The sequence below is a fragment of the Geotrypetes seraphini genome, chromosome 2 (assembly GCF_902459505.1).
Source record: "Geotrypetes seraphini chromosome 2, aGeoSer1.1, whole genome shotgun sequence".
In the NCBI taxonomy this organism is placed as follows: Eukaryota; Metazoa; Chordata; class Amphibia; order Gymnophiona; family Dermophiidae; genus Geotrypetes; species Geotrypetes seraphini.
Genome location: NC_047085.1, coordinates 374832090 through 374858713, shown reverse-complemented (window position 1 = coordinate 374858713; position 26624 = coordinate 374832090). Strand labels below are relative to the sequence as shown.

At 40.7% G+C, this 26624-nt stretch overlaps 1 protein-coding gene across 2 annotated transcripts in view; it reads left to right on the top strand.

Annotated features, from left to right (window-relative positions):
* The window catches only part of EPB41L4B (erythrocyte membrane protein band 4.1 like 4B), a 449748-nt gene that overhangs the window by 374648 nt on the left and 48476 nt on the right, over nt 1–26624 (top strand). For both annotated transcript variants that reach the window (XM_033930624.1, XM_033930625.1), the window contains 2 exons: nt 4114–4181; nt 24551–24655. In XM_033930624.1, the coding sequence (XP_033786515.1) occupies nt 4114–4181; nt 24551–24655 (173 nt within the window). The remainder of the gene's footprint in view (nt 1–4113; nt 4182–24550; nt 24656–26624) is intronic.

Sequence of the window (26624 nt, the reverse complement as noted above, 5' to 3'; positions counted from 1 at the left end):
TCCACCACCCTTTCTGTAAAGAAATACTTCCTGGTGTCACCATTAAATTTCCCTCCTCTGAGTTTGAACAGGTGCCCCCTTGTGACCGAGGGACCCTTAGGGAAGAATATATCGCTTTCCGCCTCGACACGACCTGTGATGTACTTAAACGTCTCAATCATGTCTCCCCTTTCTCTACGCTCCTCAAGAGTGTAGAGCTGCAGTTTATCCAGTCTTTCCTCGTATGGGAGACTCTTGAGTCCGGAGACCATTCTAGTGGCCATTCGCTGGACCGATTCAGCTCGAAGCACATCTTTTCGGTAGTGTGGTCTCCAAAATTGCACACAGTATTCCAGGTGAGGTCTCACCATGGTTCTGTAGATTGGCCCCAGCACTGATCCCTGAGGGACTCCACTACTCACCTTTCCTTCCTTCGAGCGACTTGCATTAACCACCACCCTCTGGCGTCTGTCCGACAGCCAGTTTCTGACCCAGTTCACCACTTTGGGTCCTAACTTCAGCCCTTCAAGTTTGTTCAACATCCTCCTATGAGGAACCGTATCAAAGGCTTTGCTGAAATCCAAGTAAATTACATCTAGCATATGTCCTTGATCCAGCTCTCTGGTCACCCAATCAAAAAATTCAATCAGGTTCGTTTGGCACGATTTACCTTTTGTAAAGCCATGTTGCCACGGATCCTGTAACCCATTAGATTCAAGGAAGTATACTATCGTTTCTTTCAGCAAAACTTCAACTATTTTTCCAACAACTGAAGTGAGGCTCACCGGCCTGTAGTTTCCTGCTTCATCCCTGTGACCACTTTTATGAATAGGGACCACATCCGCTCTCCTCCAATCCCCAGGAATCACTCCTGTCTCCAGAGATTTGTTGAAACAAGTCTTTAATAGGACTCGCCAGAACCTCTCTGAGCTCCCTTAGTATCCTGGGATGGATCCCGTCTGGTCCCATTGCTTTGTCCACCTTCAGTTTTTCAAGTTGCTCATAAACACCCACCTCCGTGAATGGCGCAGAATCTACTCCATTTTCTCGTGTAACTTTGCTAGACAATCTCGGTCCTTCTCCAGGATTTTCTTCTGTGAACACAGAACAGAAGTATTTGTTTAGCACATTCGCTTTCTCCTCATCACTTTACACATATTGGTTCCCAGTATCTTTTAGCCTAGCAATTCCATTTTTCATCTTCCTCCTTTCACTAATATATCTGAAAAAATTTTTGTCTCCCTTTTTTACATTTTTAGCCATTTGTTCTTCCGCCTGTGCTTTCGCCAGACGTATCTCTCGGCTTCTTTCATTTTCACCCTGTAGTCCTTTCTGCTCTCCTCTTCTTGGGGTTTTTTTTAATATTTCACGAACGCTAACTCTTTCGCCTTTATTTTCTCAGCCATTAGGTTGGAGAACCATATCGGTTTCCTTTTTCTCTTGTTTTTATTGATTTTCTTCACATAAAGGTCCGTAGCCATTTTTATCGCTCCTTTCAGCTTAGACCACTGTCTTTCCACTTCTCTTATGTCCTCCCATCCTAACAGCTTTTTCTTCAGGTACTCTCCCATAGCATTAAAGTCCGTACATTTGAAATCTAGGACTTAAAGTATCGTGCGGCCGCTCTCCACTTTAGCCGTTATTTCAAACCGCACTGCTCCTTGTGACCCTGAGCAAGTCACTTAATGCCCTAGGTACATTAGAGTGTGAGCCCACCGGAACAGATAGGAAAATATTTGAGTACATGAATAATTTGTAATCCGCATAGAATTGTAGGATATGCGGAATATAAATAATAAATAAAAATAAAATAAATAAATATTGCAAAGAGGCAAGTGAGAGGCTGTAAGTATTTCATAAGTGTTAGTGCACTCAGGTAGGTGGTTTGTCTGTTTCTATCTTGTTTTAAGCTATTGATTTGTTTATTGTAATCATTATAGAGCAAAACAGATTTGGCGTTGTCAGGGAAGTCCCTGTACCCCTTCTGTTTTTCCTACTCCACTTATACTGGTTTTCAACTGCTTTGGTACAAACTGTGGAGCTATAGCACAGCCCAGGAATGCAGGAGGTAGAGCCAAAAAATGTAGATGACGTCTTATGCACAATGTCAATTAAAGGAGAATAACCTACTGGTTCAAGACTCATTCCTTTTCACAAGAAGATTACTGAGGTAAGAACCTAATCTTTTCTTACTGCTCATGCTGCTATGAGGCTCAAAAAGGAGAAACATGAGTTTCTCCAGCAGATTAACCCAAAGTCCCCTCTGATTTAAAATGCCAGTGTGCAACAAGTTCATGTATTCCAAGCAAAAAAATAAAGTAAATGTATGATTATCTTTAATACTGTTTCTATGTTAAAACTAATATTAGGAGAAATAGAGTGCTATGTTTTACATAGACTTTGTGGATGTTCAGGACACTCAAGCATGCTAACATTCACAAACGAAAAACAGCAGAAAGACAGTATGGCCTAACCAGTCTGCCCAGTGCTTCATATTGTTAGTGCTGGATAATACTTAAGTTCACTATTTAAGTTGCAAAGCAGCCAAAGATATGTGTTTTTAAGAGAAGAAAACCCAACTAAATTAATATGGCGGAAGGGCTGGCCTACAAAGAAATATGTGTTGTTCTTAGAACTCTTTTTAAAAATTTACAATATCGACCATTGAGAGACAATCATGTTTATACAGTTATGATTTATTACAGCTTAAAAATGAGTAGAAGGAAATGCCATCATATTAAGAATAGGAGAGGAAAGGATAAAAGGAGAATACATTCTAATTCCTGCCTGTGGTGTAATAACTATTTGTTTCAGAATGTTTTATGCCTAACTGAGCAAAGAACAAAGTATTATGGTGTGTTCTATGACGTGATGTCATTTCATTTCAATGTCCTTTGATTGTATAGGGCAGGGGTAGGCAATTTCGGTCCTCGAGAGCCGGAGCCAGGTCAGGTTTTCAGGATATCCACAATAAATATGCATGAGATAGATTTGCATCTTAAGGAGGCAGTGCATGCAAATCCATCTCATGCATAGTCATTGTGGATATCCTGAAAACTGACCTGGCTCCAGCTCTCGAGGACCGGAATTGCCTCCCCCTGGTATAGGAAAATGAGATCATTTTATAGGTAGGCCCTATGTGAAAAGTCCAACAAAAGCACCAGTTTTAAGCCTATTTTTTAAAACAGCATAGACATTTATGTGTCCTTATAAAATAGGTATCACCCACAAATTTACACTTTCTCCAAAGAAGAGATTTTATTTTATATAGATTTAGCACAGGATTTCCGGTCGTTGTAATGTTCATTGTGTGCATATACTCTCTGCATGTACCTAATCCACCCAAACTACAGGAATGCCTAGTCATGGTACAAGTGTATATGATCATTTTAGCACATTTAATTATATGAACTTTTTCATCTATACAAGTGTATGAAAAATTGTGTTTAAAACAGGCTTTATACATTAAAAACATTATAAATTACTTCTAGAAAGCTAGACTATAAATGGTACCTAAAAAAAATCATTGCAGAAAAAATGGTACTCGGTGCAAATCTATAAACGGCGCTCAAAGTTAGAATATCGCTTGGCAGTGGGAATTGTGCCTAACATTAGACGCAGCCATTTATAACAACTGAAATTTGGTGTAAGTCCTTACGTCTAAATTAGGTATAGAACCGTTCCCTTATTCTATAATTGTGCACATAAATTGCAGGATCACCTCTGATCTGCCCATGACTTTCCCAGGACCATGCCCCATTTTTGGAACTGCATATAAATTTTTAATGCGGATCCCATGCCTAAAAATACAAAAGTAAATTTTAATTACAATTAGCATCAATAATTGTTTAAGATCCCAATTAGTGATAATTGCCTCATTCAATTAAAACTGAGTGCACAAATTGGGAGCATACCCAAATTTTTGCATGAAATATTTTTGTACTTTTTAGAGAATTAGGCTGAGAATATGCACTCATAAAATATGATCAAAGGATACATAAGAATTTATAATGACAATCAGATTCTCTGGAGATACTTGTGAATCATAGTTATTTTATAATTTGCGTAGGATTTTATCTGTGTATCTATTTTTGAACATTAATATTTTAATAAACTAAGAATTTCTTCCTACAGGCTATCAAAGAGGAGACGCCTCTTGTAGATCTCATTAAGACTCCCAACCTGCAGGAAACTAACGTGAGGTCTGTCACTTCACCTTTATAGAGAAGCAACAAAGTATATGTTACATAACTATGAATAAAGACCCGGAACCTGATTTACCAAAGGTGCCCTTCAGTAGTTTAGTTAGACCTGACATTTTGGGTGGAACCAGAGTCAACATGGGTGAGCACTCGGTATCTTTCTCTCTCCTTCCCTCACCTCACAGGTCCAGTGTCTCTATCTTACTTCCTCCTCCAGGAAGTGAGAGGCTGTAAGTATTTCATATCTCTCTCCTGCCTTGACTTGACCTGGCCTGACTCCAGCATCCTCTGCCTTGCCCTCAGCCATCTAAACCTGTATGTTTTTCACTGGCAGTGATGAGGCCTGGCTGCCTCTGGCCAGTCTGAGGGCCTTCCTTCTGCCATACCTCACCCACACATCAACAGGAAATAGCATCAGAGGACAGGCCCTCAAGCTAACTGGAGACAGTCTGGTTTCATCGCTGCCAGGGAAATATGTTTGGAGGATCAAGGGCGAGGAGCAGGTTCTGGTCCTGGTGGAAGTGGGATGGAGGAAATATGCCATAATGTAACAATTTTCTATCTGGCTATGACTGGAGGAACTGAAGGTGGAGCTAAAGAAAAAAGCAGCACTTGATTGGCCACCAGACTTTGAGTGGGCCTGAGGTAAAAATGAATGGGACTGTGCCCTTCCAAGTTCACCCATATAAATGCTCTTGGTATCATAAGAATAACCTATGATGAATCAGTCCTCCTTTATGTTCTTTACATTGTACTCCTGAATTGCTTTCATCTGATTTATGCTTCGAGCTGAAAAATCTCACCTTATCAAAGATTAAATATTTGTATTTGTTCCCAAATAGTTTTATACTTTTATTTTTGAGTTGAAAATTACAGCCTATCAGCATTTTATTAGGTCATTTCAAATGGGTGGGGTAGGGAAGCTAAAATACTTGTTTGTTCTGTTCTTGGGTGTATTTTTTTTTCCATAAGAAATAAATTATTCCCTAAATGCTTTTTGTAATTTCCCATGTTATTAAAATGTACATGCATTCTGAACTTTCAAAAGTACGACCAAAGGTGCCCATCAGTAGCAAAGCCAGGTATACTCACCTTAGGATCAGTAGCATGGAATGTTGCTACTATTTGGGTTTCTGCCAGATACTTGTGATCTGGATTGGCTACTGTTGGAAGCAGGATACTGAGCTTGATGGACCATTGGACTAATTTAGTATGGTAGGGTCAGTTCAACCTATGGACCAGGTGAGGCTCTGGCCAAGGGAACCAGCGTTAAAGGGTGCCAAACACCTGTGCCTGTGATGTCACCGGCCCATAGGCTAATCTTACTTGGGACTGAATTTCTTCCCACCTTTTTCCTTCCCTCACCAATGGAACCAGCGCCACTTCCTCTTCATTCCTCACAACTGTCCCGTCCCCCGAGTCCACCACCACTTTCTCTTCACCCTTCCCTGCAGTAATAACATGCAGTCTGATCTGGTGCCAGATAGTAACATAGTAGATGATGGCAGATAAAGACCCGAATGGTCCATCCAGTCTACCCAACCTGATTCAATTTAAATTTTTTCTTCTTAGCTATTTCTGGGCAAGAATCCAAAGATCTACCCGGTACTGTGCTTGGGCTCCAACTGACGAAATCTCCATTAAAACCTACTCCATCCCATCTAAACCCTCCCAGCCATTGAAGTCCTCTCCAGCCCATCCTCCCCCAAATGGCCATATACAAACACAGACCGTGCAAGTCTGTCCAGTACTGGCCTTAGTTCAATGTTTAATATTATTTTCAGATTCTAGATCCTCTGTGTTCATCCCATGCTTCTTTGAACTCAGTCACCGTTTTCCTCTCCACCACCTCTCTCGGGAGCGCATTCTAGGCATCCACCACCCTCTCCGTAAAGTAGAATTTCCTAACATTGCCTTTGAATCTACCACCCCTTAACCTCAAATTATGTCCTCTGGTTTTACCATTTTCCTTTCCCTGGAAAATATTTTGTTCTACGTTAATACCCTTCAAGTATTTGAATGTCTGACTCATATCTCCCCTGTCTCTCCTTTCCTCTAGGGTATACATATTCAGGGCATCTAGCCTCCTATCATTTTCGTCGCCCTCCTCTGGACCGCTTCAAGTCTTCTTACGTCCTTCGCCAGATACGGTCTCCAAAACTGAACACAATACTCCAAGTGGGGCCTTACCAATGACCTGTACACGGGCATCAACATCTTTTTCCTTTTACTGGCTACGCCTCTCTTTATACAGCACAGCATCCTTCTGGCAGCAGCCACTGCCTTGTCACACTGTTTTTTCACCTTTAGATCTTCGGACACTATCACCCCAAGGTCTCTCTCCCCGTCAGTGCATATCAGCTTCTCACATCCCAGCATATACGGTTCCTTCCGATTATTAATCCCCAAATGCATTACTCTGCATTTCTTTGCCTTGAATTTTAGTTGCCAGGCATTAGACCATTCCTTTAACTTTTGCAGATCTTTTTTCATATTTTCCACTCCCTCTTCGGTGTCTACTCTGTTACAAATCTTGGTATCATCTGCAGAAAGGCACACTTTTCCTTCTAACCCTTCAGCAATGTCACTCACAAACATATTGAACAGGATTGGCCCCAGCACTGAACCCTGAGGGACTCCACTACTCAGCTTTCTTTCCTCCGAGCGACTTCCATTAACCACCACCCTCTGGCATCTGTCCGACAGCCAGTTTCTAACCCAGTTCACCACTTTGGGTCCTAACTTCAGCCCTTCAAGTTTATTCAACAGCCTCCTATGAGGAACCGTATCAAAGGCTTTGCTGAAATCCAAGTAAATTACATCTAGCATATGTCCTCAATCCAGCTCTCTGGTCACCCAATCAAAAAATTCAATCATGTTCATTTGGCACAATTTACCTTTTGTAAAGCCATGTTGCCTCAGATCCTGTAACCCATTAGATTCAAGGAAGTACACTATCCTTTCTTTCAGCAACACTTCCATTATTTTTTCAACAAACAAACTGAGGCTCACCGGCCTGTAATTTCCAGCTTTATCCCTGTGACCACTTTTGTGAATAGGGACCACATCCGCTCTCCTCCAATCCCCAGGAACCACTCCCATCTCCAGAGATTTGTTGAACAAGTCTTTAACAGGACTCGCCAGAACCTCTCTGAGCTCCCTTATTATCCTGGGATGGATCCCGTCTGGTCCCATCGCTTTGTCCACCTTCAGTTTTTCAAGTTGCTCATAAACACTCTCCTCCATGAACGGTGCAGAATCTACTCCATTTTTTCGTGTATCTTTGCCAGACAATCTCAGTCCTTCTCCAGGATTTTCTTCTGTGAACACAGAACAGAAGTATTTGTTTAGCACATTTGCTTTTTCCTCATCACTCTCCACATATCGGTTCTCAGCATCTTTTAGTTTAGCAATTCCATTTTTCATCTTCCTCCTTTCACTAATATATCTGAAAAAAATTGTGTCTCCCTTTTTTACATTTTAGCCATTTGTTCTTCCGCCTGTGCTTTCGTCAGACGTATCTCTCTGTTGGCTTCTTTCAGTTTCACCCTGTAGTCCTTTCTGCACTTGTCTTCTTGGTTTTTTTTATATTTCACGAACGCCAACTCTTTTGCCTTTATTTTCTCCACCACTAGTTTGGAGAACCATATTGGCTTTCTTTTTCTCTTGTTTTTATTTATTTTCTTCACATAAAGGTCCGTAGCTATTTTTATCACTCCTTTCAGCTTATGTCCACTTCTCTTATGTCCTCCCATCCTAAAAGTTCTTTCTTCAGGTACTCTCCCATTGCATTAAAGTCCGTACGTTTGAAATCTAGGACTTTAAGTATCATGCCACTCTCCACTTTAGCCGTTATATCAAACCAAACCGTTTGATGATCGCTATTTCCCAGGTGAGCACCTACTCGAACATTAGAGATACTCTCTCCATTTTTGAGGACCAGATCCAATATCACTTTTTCCTCGTGGGTTCCGTCACCATTTGTCTGAGCAGAGCCTCTTGAAAAGCATTCACAATCTCCCTATTTCTTTCCGATTCTGCAGACGGAACATTCCAGTCCGCATCCGGCAGGTTGAAATCTCCCAAGAGCAGCACCTCCTCTTTCCTTCCAAACTTTTGGATATCCACAATCAGATCCTTATCAATTTGCTGCGATTGAGTCGGAGGTTTGTAGACTATACCCACGTAGATAGAAGTTCCATCTTTTCTTTTCAGAGCGATCCAGATCACTTCTTCCTCTCCCCAGGTCCCTTGCATTTCGGTCGCTTGGATATTGATCTTTACATAGATACTCCTCCACCTTTTTGACCATCTCTGTCCTTCCTAAAATGATTATATCCCGGTATGTTTGCATCCCATCCATGTGATTCACTGAACCATGTCTCTGTGATAGCGACAATATCTAGATCTGCCTCTAACATCAGGACTTGCAGATCATGAACTTTGTTGCTTAGACTGCGAGCATTTGTGGTCATCGCTTTCCAGCGGTAATCTCCTTTTTCATATAGATTTTTGTTTCGCTTCACTTTCCGTTGCAATGCTAAGAAATGAGTTGCTGATATTGTTTATGTTGCAATCTTTGCTACTATCACATCTTTTCTTTTGCCGGGGGTGGTCTCTAAAATTGTCCTTCATATATACACCTCCCCCCCTCCTACTAGTTTAAATACCTAGAAACATACTGTCTAAATTTCTCTGCAAGGTTTCTTTTTACTGCTGTAGTAATACGTAGCCCATCAGTGCAACATAGCTTCTTGTCCTTCCATGTATTTCCCCATCCTCCTATGTACCTGAAGCCTTCTTGATGACACCAGGCTTTGAGCAATCTATTAAAGTCCTCTGTGTTTTTCACTCTTTGCTCTCCCTTTCCATATGCAGGCAGTATTTCAGAAAAAGCTAAAGTCTTTACAAAAGATTTCAAGCTCTCACCAAGCTCCCGAAAAGCTTTCTGTGCTGCAAGTGTGGAGTTGTTGGCCAGGTCATTTGTTCACAGATGGATAACAACATCAGTGTTAAAATCCTTAATTATAGTCAGTATAATATTTCTTCCTTAATTATAGTCAGTATTTGCCTTAAACTCCTGGTAGCTGAGGATCCTGGAAGACATTTCACTATTTTGGTCTCCTCACCTTGTGTTCCAAGGTTAATGGCTCTGATGATGGAATCCCCCAATAGTAATAGTTTTCTGTTTTTGGCTTTTTTATTTGTGCTTAGGGTGCGCTTGTTCTCTTGAGTTACCTTCATTGGTTCCAGTCCCACCTCCCTTCTGTTTTCTTGAGTATCGCAGTGCACTAGTGGAGCAAAAGAATTTTGTAGAGGTAATATTAGTGAAGGTGGATGTTTCTTTGTTACATGTCGCAGTCTTCCTGAGCCTACTGTGACCAATTATTCCTGGATTGTTTTATTCTTTGAGGTAGAGGTGGTAAGTTGGTATGATTTTGTGGAGTGATGGAAGCTGCCTTAATTGTATTCAATTCCTGTTTAATTTGCAGAGCTCCTCCTTAATACTAGCAAGTTGAAGACAGATGGGGCAAGCCTCCAAATTGTGTGTTTTGGAATGAAAGCACCACACTGATTGCATAGAATAAAGGTCATCTTGATTGGTTGTGAATTGACTTGATTTGAGTAGTCCCTGATTATTTGGGTCTCTATATATGAACAGTGGTCCCTGGGGTGGCTGGGACTATAAGTCATACCCTTAGTCCTATGAAGAGGAAGAGGAAATAAGATTTAACAAAGGAAAGAGAAGGGTTTATTTTTTTGTGTTTGTCTTGTTTTTTTAAGTAAGAAACAGGGAGGAGGAGAGGAGAAATTAAGCAGATATAATGCTGAAAAACAGTGAAAAGAGCAAATATGAAATGCTGAGTAAATTAGCTTTTAGAAGTTCACAGGGCAGACTTGTTCACAGCACTGTCCCAAAGATAATGCAGTTAAACTTAGTAGTAAATCAGAGCCCCTTCCTTCTACACCTAATCAGCAGACACAATGGCTGAAAACTAGTAGCCATCCTCACAAACGTATAGTATGAATTAAAGAGTCAATAAACCACAATACACTTATGGTGAGTGAGACCAGGGGTGTCAGATATGACCAGTTTAAGCAAGAACGCTTCCACGGTCTGTCAATTCTTCATACAACCCCGTTCATCATAATAATCTACTTTTTATAGAAAAATTTTTTTAAAAATTATTTTTTCTTAGTCATATTTTATCAGTGCTTCAATCTAAGATTTTAAAGAACTTATCTTTAAAAGGCTGTATCTTCAATCCATTTAAGGTAGTGAAGGAACATATCGTATATTCCAGTGTTCCATGCAATTCAATACTCCCCTCTGCCAACGCGTTTCGCAGAGCTTTATCAAGGCTAGGGGCACTAAAAAACATAAACAATAAACCCATTAGGAGATAGGAAGAAGTTACGTCCACTACATTCTAAATAAACGTATACTGTAAACTATAAGGAGCACTAACCTGCATAATTGAAAGTATCCTAAACGTATTAACCAGCGGCAACTGTAAAATGGCCGCGGCGTCTTTTTTCACTCACTATTAAAGGAGCCACCCCTGACGTCATACCAACAAGTTAATAGTTGAGGTCAACCTGCGCTAACCAATCTGAAGTTTCATTTAATCTTTCCGGAGCCATGGAGTTCAGCATGAACATCCATCTTAGTTCTTTTAAGTTCAGGTTTTTTTCAACATTTCCTCCCTCCCACCCTACAGTAATCATGTCTAACACTCTCCATTGAAGATCGTTTAAAGTGTGACCACATAATTTCCAATGTCGCACTAATGGAGAGGATTCGTTACGAGTATGGACACGCGATTTATGTTCAGTCAGTCTTAGCTTAATCGATCTAAGGGTGCGACCCACATACAATTTAGGACATGGACATTGAATACAGTAAATCACCCGGCTGGAATTACAGTTAGTGATAGATCTAGAGCGATAAGTAACCCCCGTTGTCGGGTGAGTCCATGTCTCCCCAGAAATAGTTTTTTAGTGCCCCTAGCCTTGATAAAGCTCTGCGAAACGCGTTGGCAGAGGGGAGTATTGAATTGCATGGAACACTGGAATATACGATATGTTCCTTCACTACCTTAAATGGATTGAAGATACAGCCTTTTAAAGATAAGTTCTTTAAAATCTTAGATTGAAGCACTGATAAAATATGACTAAGAAAAAATAATTTTTAAAAAAATTTTTCTATAAAAAGTAGATTATTATGATGAACGGGGTTGTATGAAGAATTGACAGACCGTGGAAGCGTTCTTGCTTAAACTGGTCATATCTGACACCCCTGGTCTCACTCACCATAAGTGTATTGTGGTTTTTTGAAAACTAGTAGGTCAGAAATACAGGCTCTATACCAGATCAGTGGCTACCCCAAAACACAGGATTTTCCCTACTTTAGCCACCCTGTGCCACAGGCACCAAGATTTAATTAGAGTTAATATAAGTCTTACCCTTATTCCTATGAAGAGGAAGAGGAAATAAGATTTAACAGAGGAAAGAGAAGGGTTTATTTTTTTGTTTTTTTAAGTAAGAAACAGGGAGGAAGAGAAATTAAGCAGATATAATGCTGAAAAACAGTGAAAAGAGCAGAATATGAAATGCTGAGTAACTTAGCTTTTAGAAGTTCACAGGGCAGACTTGTTCATAGAGAGAAAGAATCAACAGCACTGGCATAAGCAGCCTGTTATTGCTGCAGGGGTGCTAAAGAAAAAGCAAGTTTGATGGGCTGAAGGGGGGGAGTTGAAGAAAAAGTTTCTGGGGGAGTGAGAAAAAAGGTAGTATTGAACTGGGGTGGGGTTGAAGAAAATAGTGCTGGACTTGGGGGTGGGAGGAAGAAGGAAATGCTGGACTCATCAGGAGTTGAAGGGAAAAGGAAAGGTGTTGGACTCAAAGGATGGGTTGAGGGAAAAAGAGAAATCAGTGCTGGGAAAAAGCAGGAATGATGGTGGATTCAGAAAGGGGCTGAGGGATAAAGAGGAAAAGTTATTGGATCTGGGGGCAGGCTGAGCAAACAAGGAGAGTTTCTGGATTCATAAGTGCCTTAGAAAAGAAAGAGGTTCTGGTCTTGCGTGGGGAACCTTAGGGAAGAAGAGATTGTGATAGGGCAGGGCATGCTACAGGGGTTCAAGGAAGGTTCAGATAAATTCCTGAAGGATAAGGGGATTGAGGGGTACAGATAGAATTAAAGGGTACAGATAGATTTAGAGATAAGTTATAGGAAAAGGCAGGAACCACTTAACAGGTCATGGACCTGATGGGCCGCCGTGGGTGCGGACTACTGGGCGCGATGGACCTCTGGTCTGACCCAGCGGAGGCAACTCTTATGTTCTTAAGAGGGAGAGGTCCTGTACTTGTGGAGAAAAAGGGAGATGTGCTGAACCCATTGGGAGAGACTGGGGAAAAGTAGTACACTGGTAGGGGGATAGGAGAGTTGATGGAACCAAGAAAGAAGAAACCAGGGAAAGAGGAGGAAGAGGAAAGACCATTAGTTTGGGAAGGGGGTGCTGAGAAAAAGGGCAAATGGCAAACTGGAGAGAGGCAGGGGAAATGGTAGACCATAGGGGGCAGGGTAGTGTTGGACTACCTTCTCCATTTATCTAACTCTGGACTTAAGACTTCTTCGGTCAGAGTTTACTAAGTGCTATTGGTGCTTTTAGCTTAGATTTGAATACTGTCAGAGACAGAGCTTCATGTACTGACTCAGGCAGTCTGTTTCAGGCATATAGTGCAGCAAGGTAGAAGAGATGGTCTGGAGGAGTTGGCAGTAGAGGAGAAGTTCAGATAAGACAGACTTACCTAATGAACTTTTTACCTGTGAAATCTGTTTGAGTTTCTGGGGAGGAGTATAGGGAAAGATCAGAGGAGCTGCAGGTACCAAGTCAGGTATTCAGGATTTCTACAATAAATATGCATGAGGTCTAGCTGCATATAATAGAGGAAATGCATGCAAATAATTTCATGCATATTCATTGGAGAAATCCTGAAACCCCAACTAGATTGAGACATTCAAGGGACTGAGGTTGGATACTCCTGTGGTGTGGTTAAAGGGTGAAGTGAAAGAGGCTATTAGAGCAAAAAAAATCATCCTTAAAAGAATGGAAAAAAAATGAAGAAAATAAGAAGAGAAACAAGCACTGGCAAGTTAGATGCAAAGCATTGATAAAGACAGCTAAGAAAGAATATGAAGAGAAACTTGCAAGAGGCAAAAACTCATAACACTGGAATAGCTGCTTTGTTAATTATTTATTTAAAATTATTTATAACCCACCTATCCACAAATCTAAGTGGGGAACAAAAATCATATACAAAATAACACTAAATACTACATACAATTACAAAACAACAAAAGAGAAACAGCATAAAAAAGAACTACCATTGCTCAAGCTGTCACAGGGCTCACACCAAAGAAGCACTCAAACACAGTTTTCACCCCTTTTCTAAATTGCCAGAGCATTTTAGATTGACGCAAAAACAGGTAAGGTGTTCCACAGCACCAGACCCTGCACAGAGAGCATGGACTTACGGTTCTCAGAAAGCCTCACAGCTGCTGATGGAACTTCTAAACTCGAACTATCTGAAAACTACAGCTCACGCAAAGGGCAATGCCACTGCAGGAGAGAGCGGACACTCGACGGACAATTATGCTGAAGCACCTTGTTTGAGGAAGAAGGGTCTGAGCTGCAAGACCTTGGGGGAAGCTGAGTTTTGCACTGAGGCTTTGAAGAGAGCTGTAGAAGCAGTAAGTGTCCTAGAGGAAGGGGATTGTTGTAAATGAGTATAAATGTAAGAAGAATGAGGGAAAGTGTGAAGGGTCTGCTGCAGGTTGATGAAAAGAACTGGCTGCAAAGTCAAGAACTTTACATGATGGTGGGCCGACCTGGTGAGGGGTGGGATACTGCCTGAATGAGCACATGAACCAGAGATTGCATGCACTTGTGTATGTTTTAGTCTCTGGTGGGGCAGGCTTCTGTAGTTTCCTTTGAAAATCTAGGCTAGAATGGAGAACTCCACTGGTGCAAATCTACATAATTTAAAAATAGGAGCCCAAATGTTATAATTACCTATGTAAGTAATAATCTTTCAAATACATAACAGAACATAACAAATACATAACAGAATGTGAAGATCCTGAAGGAGAGAAGTCTTCCCTAGCTGGGGCTGCCTTCAAGCCCTGGGGAGGACTGGAGTGAGAAAGCTATCCAGGAAAATACTAGAGAGTGAGATCAAGTTATTATCCGGTTGTATATCTCCTGATGAAGCTCAGTTTTGAGTGAAACAGAAACGTTCCGTAGAGCCTGTGTCCAACATCTTTCAAGATAATAGTTTTGTAACCACTCCAACTGGAATAAGGAACATTTAATGCTGATATAAGCTTAAGTACTTTAAATATTTCTATAAAAGAAAGTTTAATAGTAGCACCGATAGCGTACAGGGAGATTGTTGAAACTAGTGATAGTTCACATTAGGCAGTTTTGACTAAGACCAGCTCTAAAAGACAAACTGCTGCGAGCACTTGAGGTTTCTTTATCCCCTGGGTAAATTCAATAGAATTCTAACACCATTTCCTATCATTATGTGAGTTTCCAGTCAACTTTGCACGAGTGGTCTTTAGAAGTCTATCAATAAATCTATCTGAACAATACAGGAAGATTGAAGAAGAAACCAAGGAGGGAACTAGTTTTTTTTTTTTTTTTTAATAAAAATTATTCCATTTCTCGTTTCCATCATTTGTGAGATTAGGTTAATTTGTTTGTAACTTTTGAGAGGGTGTGTTATCATACATATATCATAAATACAATTAAATTTGTAGTGAAATGATTTATGCTCAGACTCATAACCAGATTGCAATAAATCATGCAAGAGTTAAGCAGGAGCCATCATTGCAACATCAGCATTCTCTACCATGATAGAGAATTTAAGATAAAACTTAGCTTTTGTATAATCCCAGCAGCATTTTATGAGGTATTCTCACACAACCAACATTTAAGAAAATTGTGATGACTTCCTCTTCAGATGTACTACAACCTGAAGGCTCCCCTCCTACCTGGCAAATCTACCTGATCATATACTAAGTGAAATTTTCAGCTCAGGATATTTATCAAACTAAATATTAAGTTTGTTGGGTGAATTCCCTAGAAAAGTGACCCAATACTGCTTCCACTCTATCCTTTCAGAAGCACCAAAAAGATCAAAATATTTTATTTTACCTCTATTTTGTCACACTTGAAATTTGTAAATTTATACCTCTGGCACACCATCTATAAATCTCACTCTTTGGAGCAGTCCACTCTTGATATATCTGGCTTATACCAGACAAAATGGAGGGTAAAAATGACTTGCCTAGTTTCCTTTGTTCTCAGCCCACTGCTGCAGAGCTGCCAGGTTATTCAGCTCCAAGAAGAGACTTTCTGGAGAGTCCCTTAAAAGGGGAGGGGCCAACGAGCGGAGTCAGTGAAAGCTTGGGCAGGCAAGCAGGAGCAAGAGGAAAGTAGGAGACAGAAGCAGGAGAGGGAAGCAGAAAACAAAGAGAGAAACAAGAGAAAAAGGGAAGCAGAGGCAGGAGACTACAGGGGGAATCGGCGAGAGTTAGCTCCGCCCACCCCGACGTCGACCAATGAAGCTCCCCCTTAAAAGGGGAGGGGCCAATGAGCAGAGTCAGTGAGAGCTTGGGCAGGCAAGCAGGAGCAAGGGGAAAGTAGGAGACAGAAGCAGAAGGAGAGGGAAGCAGAAAACAAAGAGAGAAACAAGAGAAAAAGGGAAGCAGAGGTAGGAGACTACAGGAAGAATTGGCGAGAGTTAGCTTCGCCCACCCCCGACGTCGACCAACAAAGCTCCCTCTTAAAAGGGGAGGGGCAAACGGCGTGGTTAAGGCGCGCGGAAAAGGCGCTCGCCTTAGCGAAAGGTCTCAAGAAGTGCCGAGCCAACACACCCAAGAACACCAAGAAAGGGCAATCAGGGTAAGGAAACCAACAAATAACACAGCTAAATAGTCAAACCAGTACTTAAAAGCAAAAACAAAGCAGACACAGAGGGCACGTACATAAGCAAAAAGGAACCAGTGAAATAAAACAGAGTACTACAAAAGGATGGACAGCAATGAAAGCAGAGGGAATCCAGAAGATGAGCTTTCCAGTGTTCTGGACAGTCTGTCATATGTATGACTACCTCCCCTCGGGGAGGCAGTCATATGTATGCAGTCAGTGTCAGGAGCTGAAAAGCTTGAAGAGGGAAGTCAGGCAACTGAAGGATAAGATACATGAACTGGAAGTACTTTACATCACAGAAGACCCACTCAGGACAGCAGAGGACTTCATGAGAGGGAGACACATTGAGGAAGAAGTCAGAGAACTCGAGGAATTCATTGAGGAGGCCTACAAGAGGCGGGTGGAAGAACACGAACATCAGAGGAAAGATGAAGACACACCAACATGGATGGGAGAACAAGTGGAAGATGACTCCAAGGAAGAAACCCACAGAGGAATCCCGCAGGAAGGGGAGGAATGGTCTAGTCGATGCCCAGAAGAAGAAGCAGCAAAGCACTCCGAGGACATAGACCTGCGACCGGAGCAAAAACTGAAGAAGGGAAAGTCTGCATTCCTAGTGGGAGACTCAATCCTTACGCAAGTAGACAGCCACATAGCAGGTGGGAGAGAGGATTGACCGGTGACCTGCCTCCCAAGAGCGAGAACAAAGGACATCGTGAACAAAATTGGAAAGATCCTAGAAGGAGCAGAGACGGAAGAGACTACAGTAATGATCCACATTGGGACAAATGATGTCAGCAGGAGGGACTACAGTAGAAGTGCACTGATAGAACAGTTCAAGATTTTGGGAAGGAAGTTGAAGATGAGGACTCAGAAGATAGCATTTTTGGAGATCCTACCAGTACCGAGGGCAGATGTGAAGAGGCAGACAGGACTACAATCAATAAATGCATGGATAAGGAGATGCATGGATAAGGAGATGGTATGAGGAAGAGGGGTTCCACTTCGTGAGGAACTGGACAACGTTATGGGGCAAGAGCAGGCTCTTCAGGAGAGATGGACTGCACCTGAGCGCGGCAGGAACTAGACTTCTAGACGTCAGAAGAGGAATAGAACAGGCTTTAAACTAAGAAGAAGGGGAAAGCCAAAGTCGACCAAGTGTCGATGATTCGGAAGAAGGTATCCCGTGAAGATACTAAGTGGGAAAAATGCTGGGAAGAAACAACGGGCAAAACACAGGAGTTGACTGACCCAGAAGAGGAGGATAAGAGGATTGTAGCACAGGAGAAGAAAATAAAGATCGAAGCACAGGGAAAGGAAACGAAGACAAAAAAATACCAGGACTTAAATTGCATATATACTAATGCAAGGAGCCTAAGGAACAAAATGGGGGAATTAGAAGTCATGTCCAAAACTGAGAACCTAGACATCATTGGGGTCTCAGAAACATGGTGGAATGAAGAAAACAAATGGGACATAGCACTGCCGGGGTACAAACTATCGCGAGGACAGGTCAGGTCAGAAAGGAGGAGGAATAGCCCTATACATAAAAGAAAGCCTACACTCGACCAGAGTGGACACAGCAGCGATGACCAACAAATTGGAATCGCTACGGGTTAAAATACCGGAAAGGAAAGGGCCCGAGATAAAATTGGGCCTTTACTATCGTCCACCTGGGTAAACCGAAGCTACCGATAAAGAAATGGAAGCCGAGATGAAACGAGAATGCAAAAGCGGTAACATGATTATTATGGGAGACTTCAACTATCCCGGCATAGACTGGAGTCTTGGAATCTCAAATGCGCTAGGGACTATACAGGACTGCTTCTTGGATCAGCTTGTCAGAGAACCGATGAGAGGGAATGCCACTCTGGATCTAATCCTAAATGGGCTAAGAGGACCTGCAAAGGAAGTGGAAGTAGTGGGACTGTTGGGAAACAGCGATCACAATATGATCAAGTTCAAAGTTGAAGTAGGAATACCGAAAGGAAAGAGAACCACAGCGACAACTTTTAACTTCAAGAAAGGAAACTACGAAGCAATGAGGGTAATGGTAAGGAAGAAACTTAGGAACAGCTCAAAGAAATGGCAGACTGCAGAGCAAGTCTGGTCTTTATTCAAGGACATGGTGAGCGAGGTGCAAAATCTGTATATCCCCAGATTCAGAAAAGGGTACAAAAAGAGCCAAATAAAAGACCCGGCGTGGATAACTAAAGAAGTGAAGAAAGCGATAGGTGATAAGAATTATTTTGAGAAATGGAAAAAGGGCAAAACCGAGGAGAACTGGAAAGAACACAGAAAGTATCAAAAAGAATGTCACCTCGTGGTTAGAAAAGCAAAAAGAGAATATGAAGAGAGGCTAGCCAGGGAAGCACGAAATTTCAAACCGTTCTTCAGATATGTTAAAGGGAAGCAGCCGGCTAGGGAGGAGATGGGACCGCTGGATGACGGAGATAGGAAGGGAGTGGTGAAGGAGGAGAAAGAAGTGGCAGAAAGATTAAACATGTTCTTTTCTACAGTGAACATGCATGAGATTGATTTGCATTCAATCTCATGCAAAGTTTTTGTGAAAATCTTGAAAACCCAAAAAGGCTGAGGCCCTCATGGACCGTAATTGCCCACTTAGTAAGTATTTCTTTCTCTAGACATTCTCTTCCCTTCTCCTCCCCTACACTCACTCCATTAATCTCCCATTCACATCTGCAACTTCTCTCCTCCCCTTTCTTCAGTTTGGTGTGGTTTTCCCTCATCTTATAGTTTTTTTTGTTGTTCTTTTAATAGCTTCAGAATATTTGTCTTCAGTGACTTCAAAGAATGATTAATGATAGTTTGTAAGGGGAAAAGACAATTTTGTTCGAGGAACATGTAACCTGTTTTCAAGATGTTGAAGGTACTAAATTGTTTTTGCCTTCAGGTGATATAAGGCATTGGTTTAACACTGCATGTAGAGTAACAACAAGAAGGATTCTTTCAAGGCTTCTGTTGCTGTCATGCCACCACCTTAATGTCCTTATTGATGGAGGTTAGTGAGGGGATAATAAGGGGAAGAAAATAGGTTTCCATGACAATGAGTTCAACCTATGTGTTTTATAGACTTGCATTACCCTTCCTTTCTATGGGGGAGCTTAAGATGAGCACTGATGATGGATGGATGTTCATCTCCAGGCTGTTGCTAGACAAGAAATATGTGGATCCAGCTGAGCGTTTTATTCAAAGCCTCATGCCGAGAGGATCATGCTTCTCTCTCTGGCATGTACATTAGAAAACTGTTATTGAATAAATATATATAATCTATGTAGATGTGTGAAAAGTAAAATATGAAATTCAGAGTTTATTTTAACAAGGACACCAAATAGGTAGCTCTAGAGTCTAAAGTATGATGTGTGCTACACATGTCGCCCTGCAGTTTTATTAAGGAAACAGGGTCAGCCAAACAATTAGGCAAACTAGGTGAGTCGCCTAGAGCAGCATATTCTGGAAGGCAGCAGAGAGGCCCTGCTGAAAAAGCAAAGGAATAGATTTTGACAGCTCCATAAACTCAAAGAATGAATCGGTGCACACTTTATCCACTTTTTCCTGCAGGAAAAATGGGTAGTTTTCAAATAGCACCGATATACAATATATAGTCTACTCCCTTCCAATGTACAGGGATACAACACTAACCCAAGGAATAAGTGTAAAATAAGCCAAAAGAAAGTAGAGAAAAAAAGACCTCAGTTAAAGCTACTCGTACAAGTTGTTGAGAAATGCTGCTTTCATCTTGAAAGACAAATGCAACGAATCACTAGATCAGGGGTAAGGAACTCCGGTCCTCGAGAGCCGTATTCCAGTTGGGTTTTCAGGATTTCCCCAATGAATATGAATATGCATTGAAAGCAGTGCATGCAAATAGATCTCGTGCGTATTCATTGGGGAAATCCTGAAAACCCGACTGGAATACGGCTCTCGAGGACCGGAGTTCCCTACCCCTGCACTAGATCATTGGTCAAAGAAAAATTTCCACTTTCACAACAGACTCTAAAGCCTTTGGGTTGTGGTTCCCTCATGTCGAGTAGACTATATATTGTATATTGATGCTTTTTCTACTCCAAAGCTTCTGGTGTCAGTTTTCAAATAGTCCATTTGCCTTTGTTAACTCATTTCTGCCCAGTGTTTCAATAATGGAACATTCATATTTGGGGGTGTAACACATAGGAAGTCCAGATTTATGATTTGACCTTCACCTTACTGTGTTTTCGTGTGTTGAGTAAAATGGTTTTGATTAGTTTGTGATTTTCAGTGGAAAAAGTTACTTGATTAAAAATCCAGTAATTTCTCGGATTGTGCCAAACTGTCATGTATTAGGTGAGTCAATTGTTTCAGTATTTTTTTGTCAAATAAAAAGTTTATTATTGGGGTTTTATAGTTTATTCCTGTAGTAGTGTACCTCTGCAGAAAAAATGTTTTCAAGTGGGGCCATTGTCATCATTTTTGCCTAATTAATTTTTTGCCTGCCCTCCCAATGGTATATATGCCTTTGTTAGAAACTGCAATAACCCTAAACCTAACCTGTAATATTAGAAATGGCAAGTTCATTCGGTATCATACTGTTTACTATTACTTCATTACAATTGGTATTTATAAGGTATAATTATTTACACATCTTTATTTCAGGCACTATACTGTCAAGGAAGTGCTTGACATGTTAGAAGCAGAAAATTTTTTCCATGCAGATGTGTACATTGATCCGCCAAATGATGGAAATGAATTGGAAAAAGACAGCGGTAATGAAGAGAGTTCTGGGTGTGTCAACAATCTCAGTGGCAGGCAACTCAGTGCATCTGTTCATTTTGTACCGTAATTACACATAATGGACAAACATTTTGTGTGAGAATAAAGTATTTGGCAATGAAGATTCCTTTTTTACTTCCTCTACTGAAGAGGAAGGAAATTCTGAAGATTAACAATGAATAGAGGAAGGTGAGAGTTCCACAATGCTGCAGCCAACATATTGGTCAGAAAGCAGAACCAAGCCTACCAAAAAATAACTCGAAGGATCTAGTCATGTCAAGGGAAAAGCAAGTAAGCCCAGTACAAGCAGACAGTGCAAAAGAACTGTTTCCATGCACTGTGATGAAGGATGAAAAATAAAAACCCCACGACATGTGAAGGCTGTATCAGCCATGGAAGATTCCTCTTTGTCATCTAGAGAGGAAACAGTCATTACATGATCTGGCAGATAAGCATGATAGATGGATCATGCCACTAAATTGGCCATCGAATCATGGCAATACGCAGAGTGAGGAATCCACCCTGTGATGTTTCACGGCAGAGTACAAGAGTGGTTTGCCATTGCCTTCTTCCAAGTAGTGTGTGCCTAAAGCACCTGGTATTCCCAGGCTGTCTTCCATCCAGGTACTAGCCAGGCCTGACCATGCTTAGCTTCTGATAGTAAGAGCGGGCCTACTCAAGACAGCCAGGTCGTAGGCCGGCAAACAAACATATTGGGTGAAAAAAGATCCAAAGCCTGATTTTCCAAATTTTGATTTAGGAAACCAGCAGTTTCCAAGAGGTGTTGATCTAGTGTCCCTCTGAATTATACTTTGATGAAGAGGTTGGCAATTACTTGATTGAGATGATAACTCTCTATGGACAAACAGTGAAAGGTGATCATTGCTTTGATACAGATCTGGGTGAATTATGCTGTTTTCTGGCCATCCTGCTTCTTTCTGGCTATCTGGATTTGCCACGCTGGCATATGATGAGGGAAGTTGGAATAGAAACTTTTGTACCAGGTGTTGCTGACTCCTTGAGGTGCAATCTCTTTTAAATTATGAAGTCATATTTTCACTATGCTGTCAACAGCAAATTGAATCCAAGAGACAAATTTGCAGTTACGCTAGTTTATGACTATGCTGAATGATCGTTACAGGAAATACTCTATTCTAGAGCAGCACCTGTCAATTGATGAGAGCATGGCTTCATATTTTAGGAGACATGGTACCAAGCAGTTTCTAAAAGGAAAACCCATAAAATTTGGGTATAAATTTTGGTGCCTCTACTTGGATATTTGATCCAATTTGAATTGTATCAGGGTTCATTAATTTTTCTGTTCAATTGTATCAGGGTTTTTCCTGTGCTGCCCCTGAAGAATGGAATAAGCTTCCATCTTACACTAAGAAGCAGGCAAGGGTGGGGGAATTAAAAAAAAACCTATTGAAACAACATTTGTTTTGTCTAATGAAGTGTGGAGACTGAGTCTGTATTTGTCTTCTAGACTCATGCTGTGGTTGGTTTCATTGGTGTTTAGCGTGGAAAAGAATATGTAATAACTCAGTTCTGGCAGGATTTGATGGTTTGGTTATGTATTGTGAAATTTTCTATATTTTTTTAGATGCTTGTATGTAATTAGATGCTTGTATGTAATTTTATTGTGTATGTTGCTTTGTGCTCCGCCTTGATAAAGATAGAATATAAATAAACAAACAAACAATCTGGAACTTGGACTAAGTGCATCAGTGGTTCTCGAGTTGGTGTTTGTTTTACCTTCAAATACACCTTCCCAGTTATATGCTGACAGGTTCTTCAGTTCCCTGAAGTTACTGAGACAACTTCTATGGGCTAGGCTACATTGGAAGTGTAAAGACTAAAAGGACTGAGAATTGTCCAATCATGCAGAAGAAAAATTTCAAGGAGTGAGGATAGAAACTTGAATTCCATGGTAGTAGCTTAGAATGATAATCGAATTGTCACAATGATTACCAACATTGACCCAGTTGTGCCTGCCAAATGATGGATCTCCGCCCAAAAACACAAAATAGCCATTCTTCAACCAAACACTATAAAGTAGTACAACTTGTACATGGGAAGAGTGGATAGACTGGATCACAACATTGACAATTATAGAGTTGGAATAAGATCAAAGAAGTGGTGGTGGCCTGTTTGCCTCTTCGTCCTTAACACTGGTCTACATAATGCCTGGCATCTGTATCGAAAGTTGAAAGCATTGGACGCTGAAACTCTGGATTATCTTGGCTTCTGAAGGAAGGTTGTTCCTTTATATTTACAGAAGTATGGCACTATGGCATCCAGAAGTGGAAGACCACAAAGCTCAAAAGAGCTTACCAGCAGAGTGCCCTGAAACATGAAAAAAGAAGGCATGGCACATTGAATAATACCAGCTGAAAAGCAACATAGGTATGCAGCCTGTAAGAAGAACACAAATATGTGTCAAGTGCAAGGGTTAACCTGCATGAAGCATGTTTCAGAGACTATTACATGAAATAAACTTAAGAAATATACATTACACCTTCTACCCAAGGTTTATTTTATATTCCAAATTCATGTACCCATTTGTGCTCATTGTTCCAAATTTGGAACATAATATTTTACAATTTATGTACTTTTTGTAACAAAAAGTCAAAATCACTGTTCAGGCACTAATTTATATTTTATATAGAGTAGGTTCAATGAAACTTTACTGCCAGAAAATATTGGGGCAAAAATGGTTTGGTTTGAGGAAAATAGCCTTATTACGTTATACATACTTATGAAACAAAATTTAATATTTAAAAGTATGATGTCCATATATATTTTCTAGGATTATTCTGGGAACAGTGGTGTTAGGATGAGATGATCATGATTCTTGAGTTTAATCATCAAAATCTTGGGGGTGGAAGGAGGTTGCTAGAATTATACAGTGAAAGTTTTGTCTAGGATGAATAATACCCTTCAACTATCCCTGAAGAAGAAAGAGCTTCACATCTTTTGAAAAACTGATTTTGATTTTTTTTTTTAGTTCATTAATTTTCCTGTTCAAGTTCTGATATAACAAAGCTCTCAAGGAAGAAATTTCAGACTGTGTGAACTTTATAGACAAAAAAAAAAGTTTTGCCCTTATCTAAAGATTTTAATTACATATCATTTCTGTTAACATTTATTCAACGTGATACACACTTGTTTGATTTTCAGTTTGCACATGTAATCATATTGAAATAATGATGCCTAACATAGCTGAACTAAATTACAATATATTTGCATTTTTAGTCTGTTTAATAAATAGAGCCTCATGGAGCTTTTTCTTGTCTCATAAATGTTAATCCCTGTTCTTTCTGGAAATGAGAATTCTTGATGAAAACTTGAATTTAAGTGTTTCATTTAAAACATGTCTATTCATGTTACATAGATGAAATCATTTAATTAATTTGTATATACGTTGTTGTACATACTTAAATGTTGACCAAGTTACAGATTAGAAATTAATAATGTGACTAAAACATCAGTAAATGTACACATTTGAATTCTCAGTTTAATTCTGGCATACCAATTAGTGTAGTAGCTTCTGTAGGGGAATCATCTGAATGACTAAAATCAAGACCTTTTTGTTTTCAGAAGCCCAGCCCCTATACGAACAGACACAGTGCAGTCTTCTGGATCTTCAGGGAAGCAGGAAATTAAGCCTCCACGTTTGAAGAAGTTAACTCGACAGTATAGCTTGTAAGTCCTTGTAACCGCTGTGTGTGATCAACAATAACTCAGATTTATTTCTGAGGTGATTAATGCATTTTTCATAGACAAACAGGATGTTATTGAATGTACAAATGGGTAATGTCTTCTGACAGTGCTGGGACAAAACTGCTGTCCCAGAGCTCAAAGCTAGTAGAAAGTTCTGAGCATACATGGCTCATCCCACATACAGTAGACCCAATCTCTCAGTTTTTCTGAAGAAGAAATGCAAAAGCAAAGCACCCTGATATTTTCAAGTTTTCCTCCTCTTTAATCTTCCAGTGTGTTTTGTTTTTATCTTTTTGATTTTAAAAAAACCACAAAAACAAAAATATTAAACCTGGCCATGAAACTCCAGAACTCTATGGGGCTTATAATTGAAAGAGAAAAATGTCCAAAAACCGGCCTAAGTCAGCACTTGGACGAACATTTCCCAAAAACGTCCAAGTGCCGATAATAAAAACAGGTTTTGGACGTTTTTCTAAACGACCTAGGCCTTCATAGTGCTGCTGAACAACCAAAGCTAAACAGGGCGTTTCGGGAGGAGTATCAAGGGCGGGAGTTGGGCGGGACGTGGGCCGGCTTAGACTTAACCGAAAGTTATACAGCCCAGGATCAACGGAACTTGGACGTTGTGACTTAGACCATGTAAAACATGGTTTAAATCACAAAAACCCACCTAAAGTCACCAAATAAGCACTGCAAACACATAAAACAGACCCCCACACACTACCCAAGTGATCGCTGCCCCTCCACCCCATAAAAATATTAATCACATCTTTAAAATTCAGCCTCCAGACCATCATCACCTGGCTACCTGACATAGGAAAGCCTAGTCATCCAGCACAGAGGCGGCTTAAGCCGTCTTGGGGGGTGGGTTAGGGACCCATGGAGAGGAGGACCCATGCCCATAAGCCCTGTAATCACTGCATTGATAATGAAACATGTGCACACCCCTATATACCCCCGAAACCCTTTTTTACTGGCATATAAGTGGCTCCTGCAGCCATAAAGGCTTAATGGGGTGGTAGATAAGTGGGTCTAGAGGATTCTGGAGCTGTAGTGAGGAGAACACATGGCACCCTTTTTGTGAAGTTCACAGCAGTGCCCTTTAAGGTACCCCACTATTTAGGTGGCATGTCTGGGTGTTCAGTCCATCACTTTGCAGACCCCTCCCACGTCCAACAGGGCTTGTTCTAGGCGTTTTTGATTTGGATGAAAAGTTGGACGGAAATGTGGTATAAAGATGGACGATTTAGCAGCTTGGACGATAAGATCGGCAGGATGTATAATTAGATGATTTTCGAAACAAAAAAAAATTTGGACGTATTTTTCGAAAATGTGTCCTAGGCTGTTTTTTAGTTTGGACAACTTGCGACTTAGATGCAAACGGACTTAGATGTCCCTTTCGATTATGCCCCTCCACCTGTTTAGGCTTAGAATATAATTACCTCAAAACTACACAAAATCACTCTCCTATAGATTATCCAAACTGCTTATTAATATCTTATACAGTCAAGAGTATAGTCAAAAATATGCTCAGAGACATGGAGGCAAAAACAAGAGGCGGACTCCAAGAATATTGCCTCACCACCCGATCATTGCATATGATTGAACAAACATCAAAAAGTTCTTTTCTTTGCTGCCAATGCAGTCAAACTTGATAATATGCTTAATTGGATGGTCATAACAAGAGAACTTATCGTTGTTAGGAGTTCCAACGTGGCCCGTTTCATTCCTGTGTCAGGGAACCAATATGCAAGATTCAAGCAAAAAGATTTATAGGTGGCGTCTCTCTCAAAACAGTTGAATAAGCTCAAAAATGCAGGCCGTTTTGAGTGCAGTGAAAGCAGCCTGCATTTTTGAAAGAGCTGATTCAACTGTTTTGAGACAGATGACACCTTTAAATCTTTTTGCTTGAATCTTGCATATTGGTTACCTGACACAGGAATGAAATGGG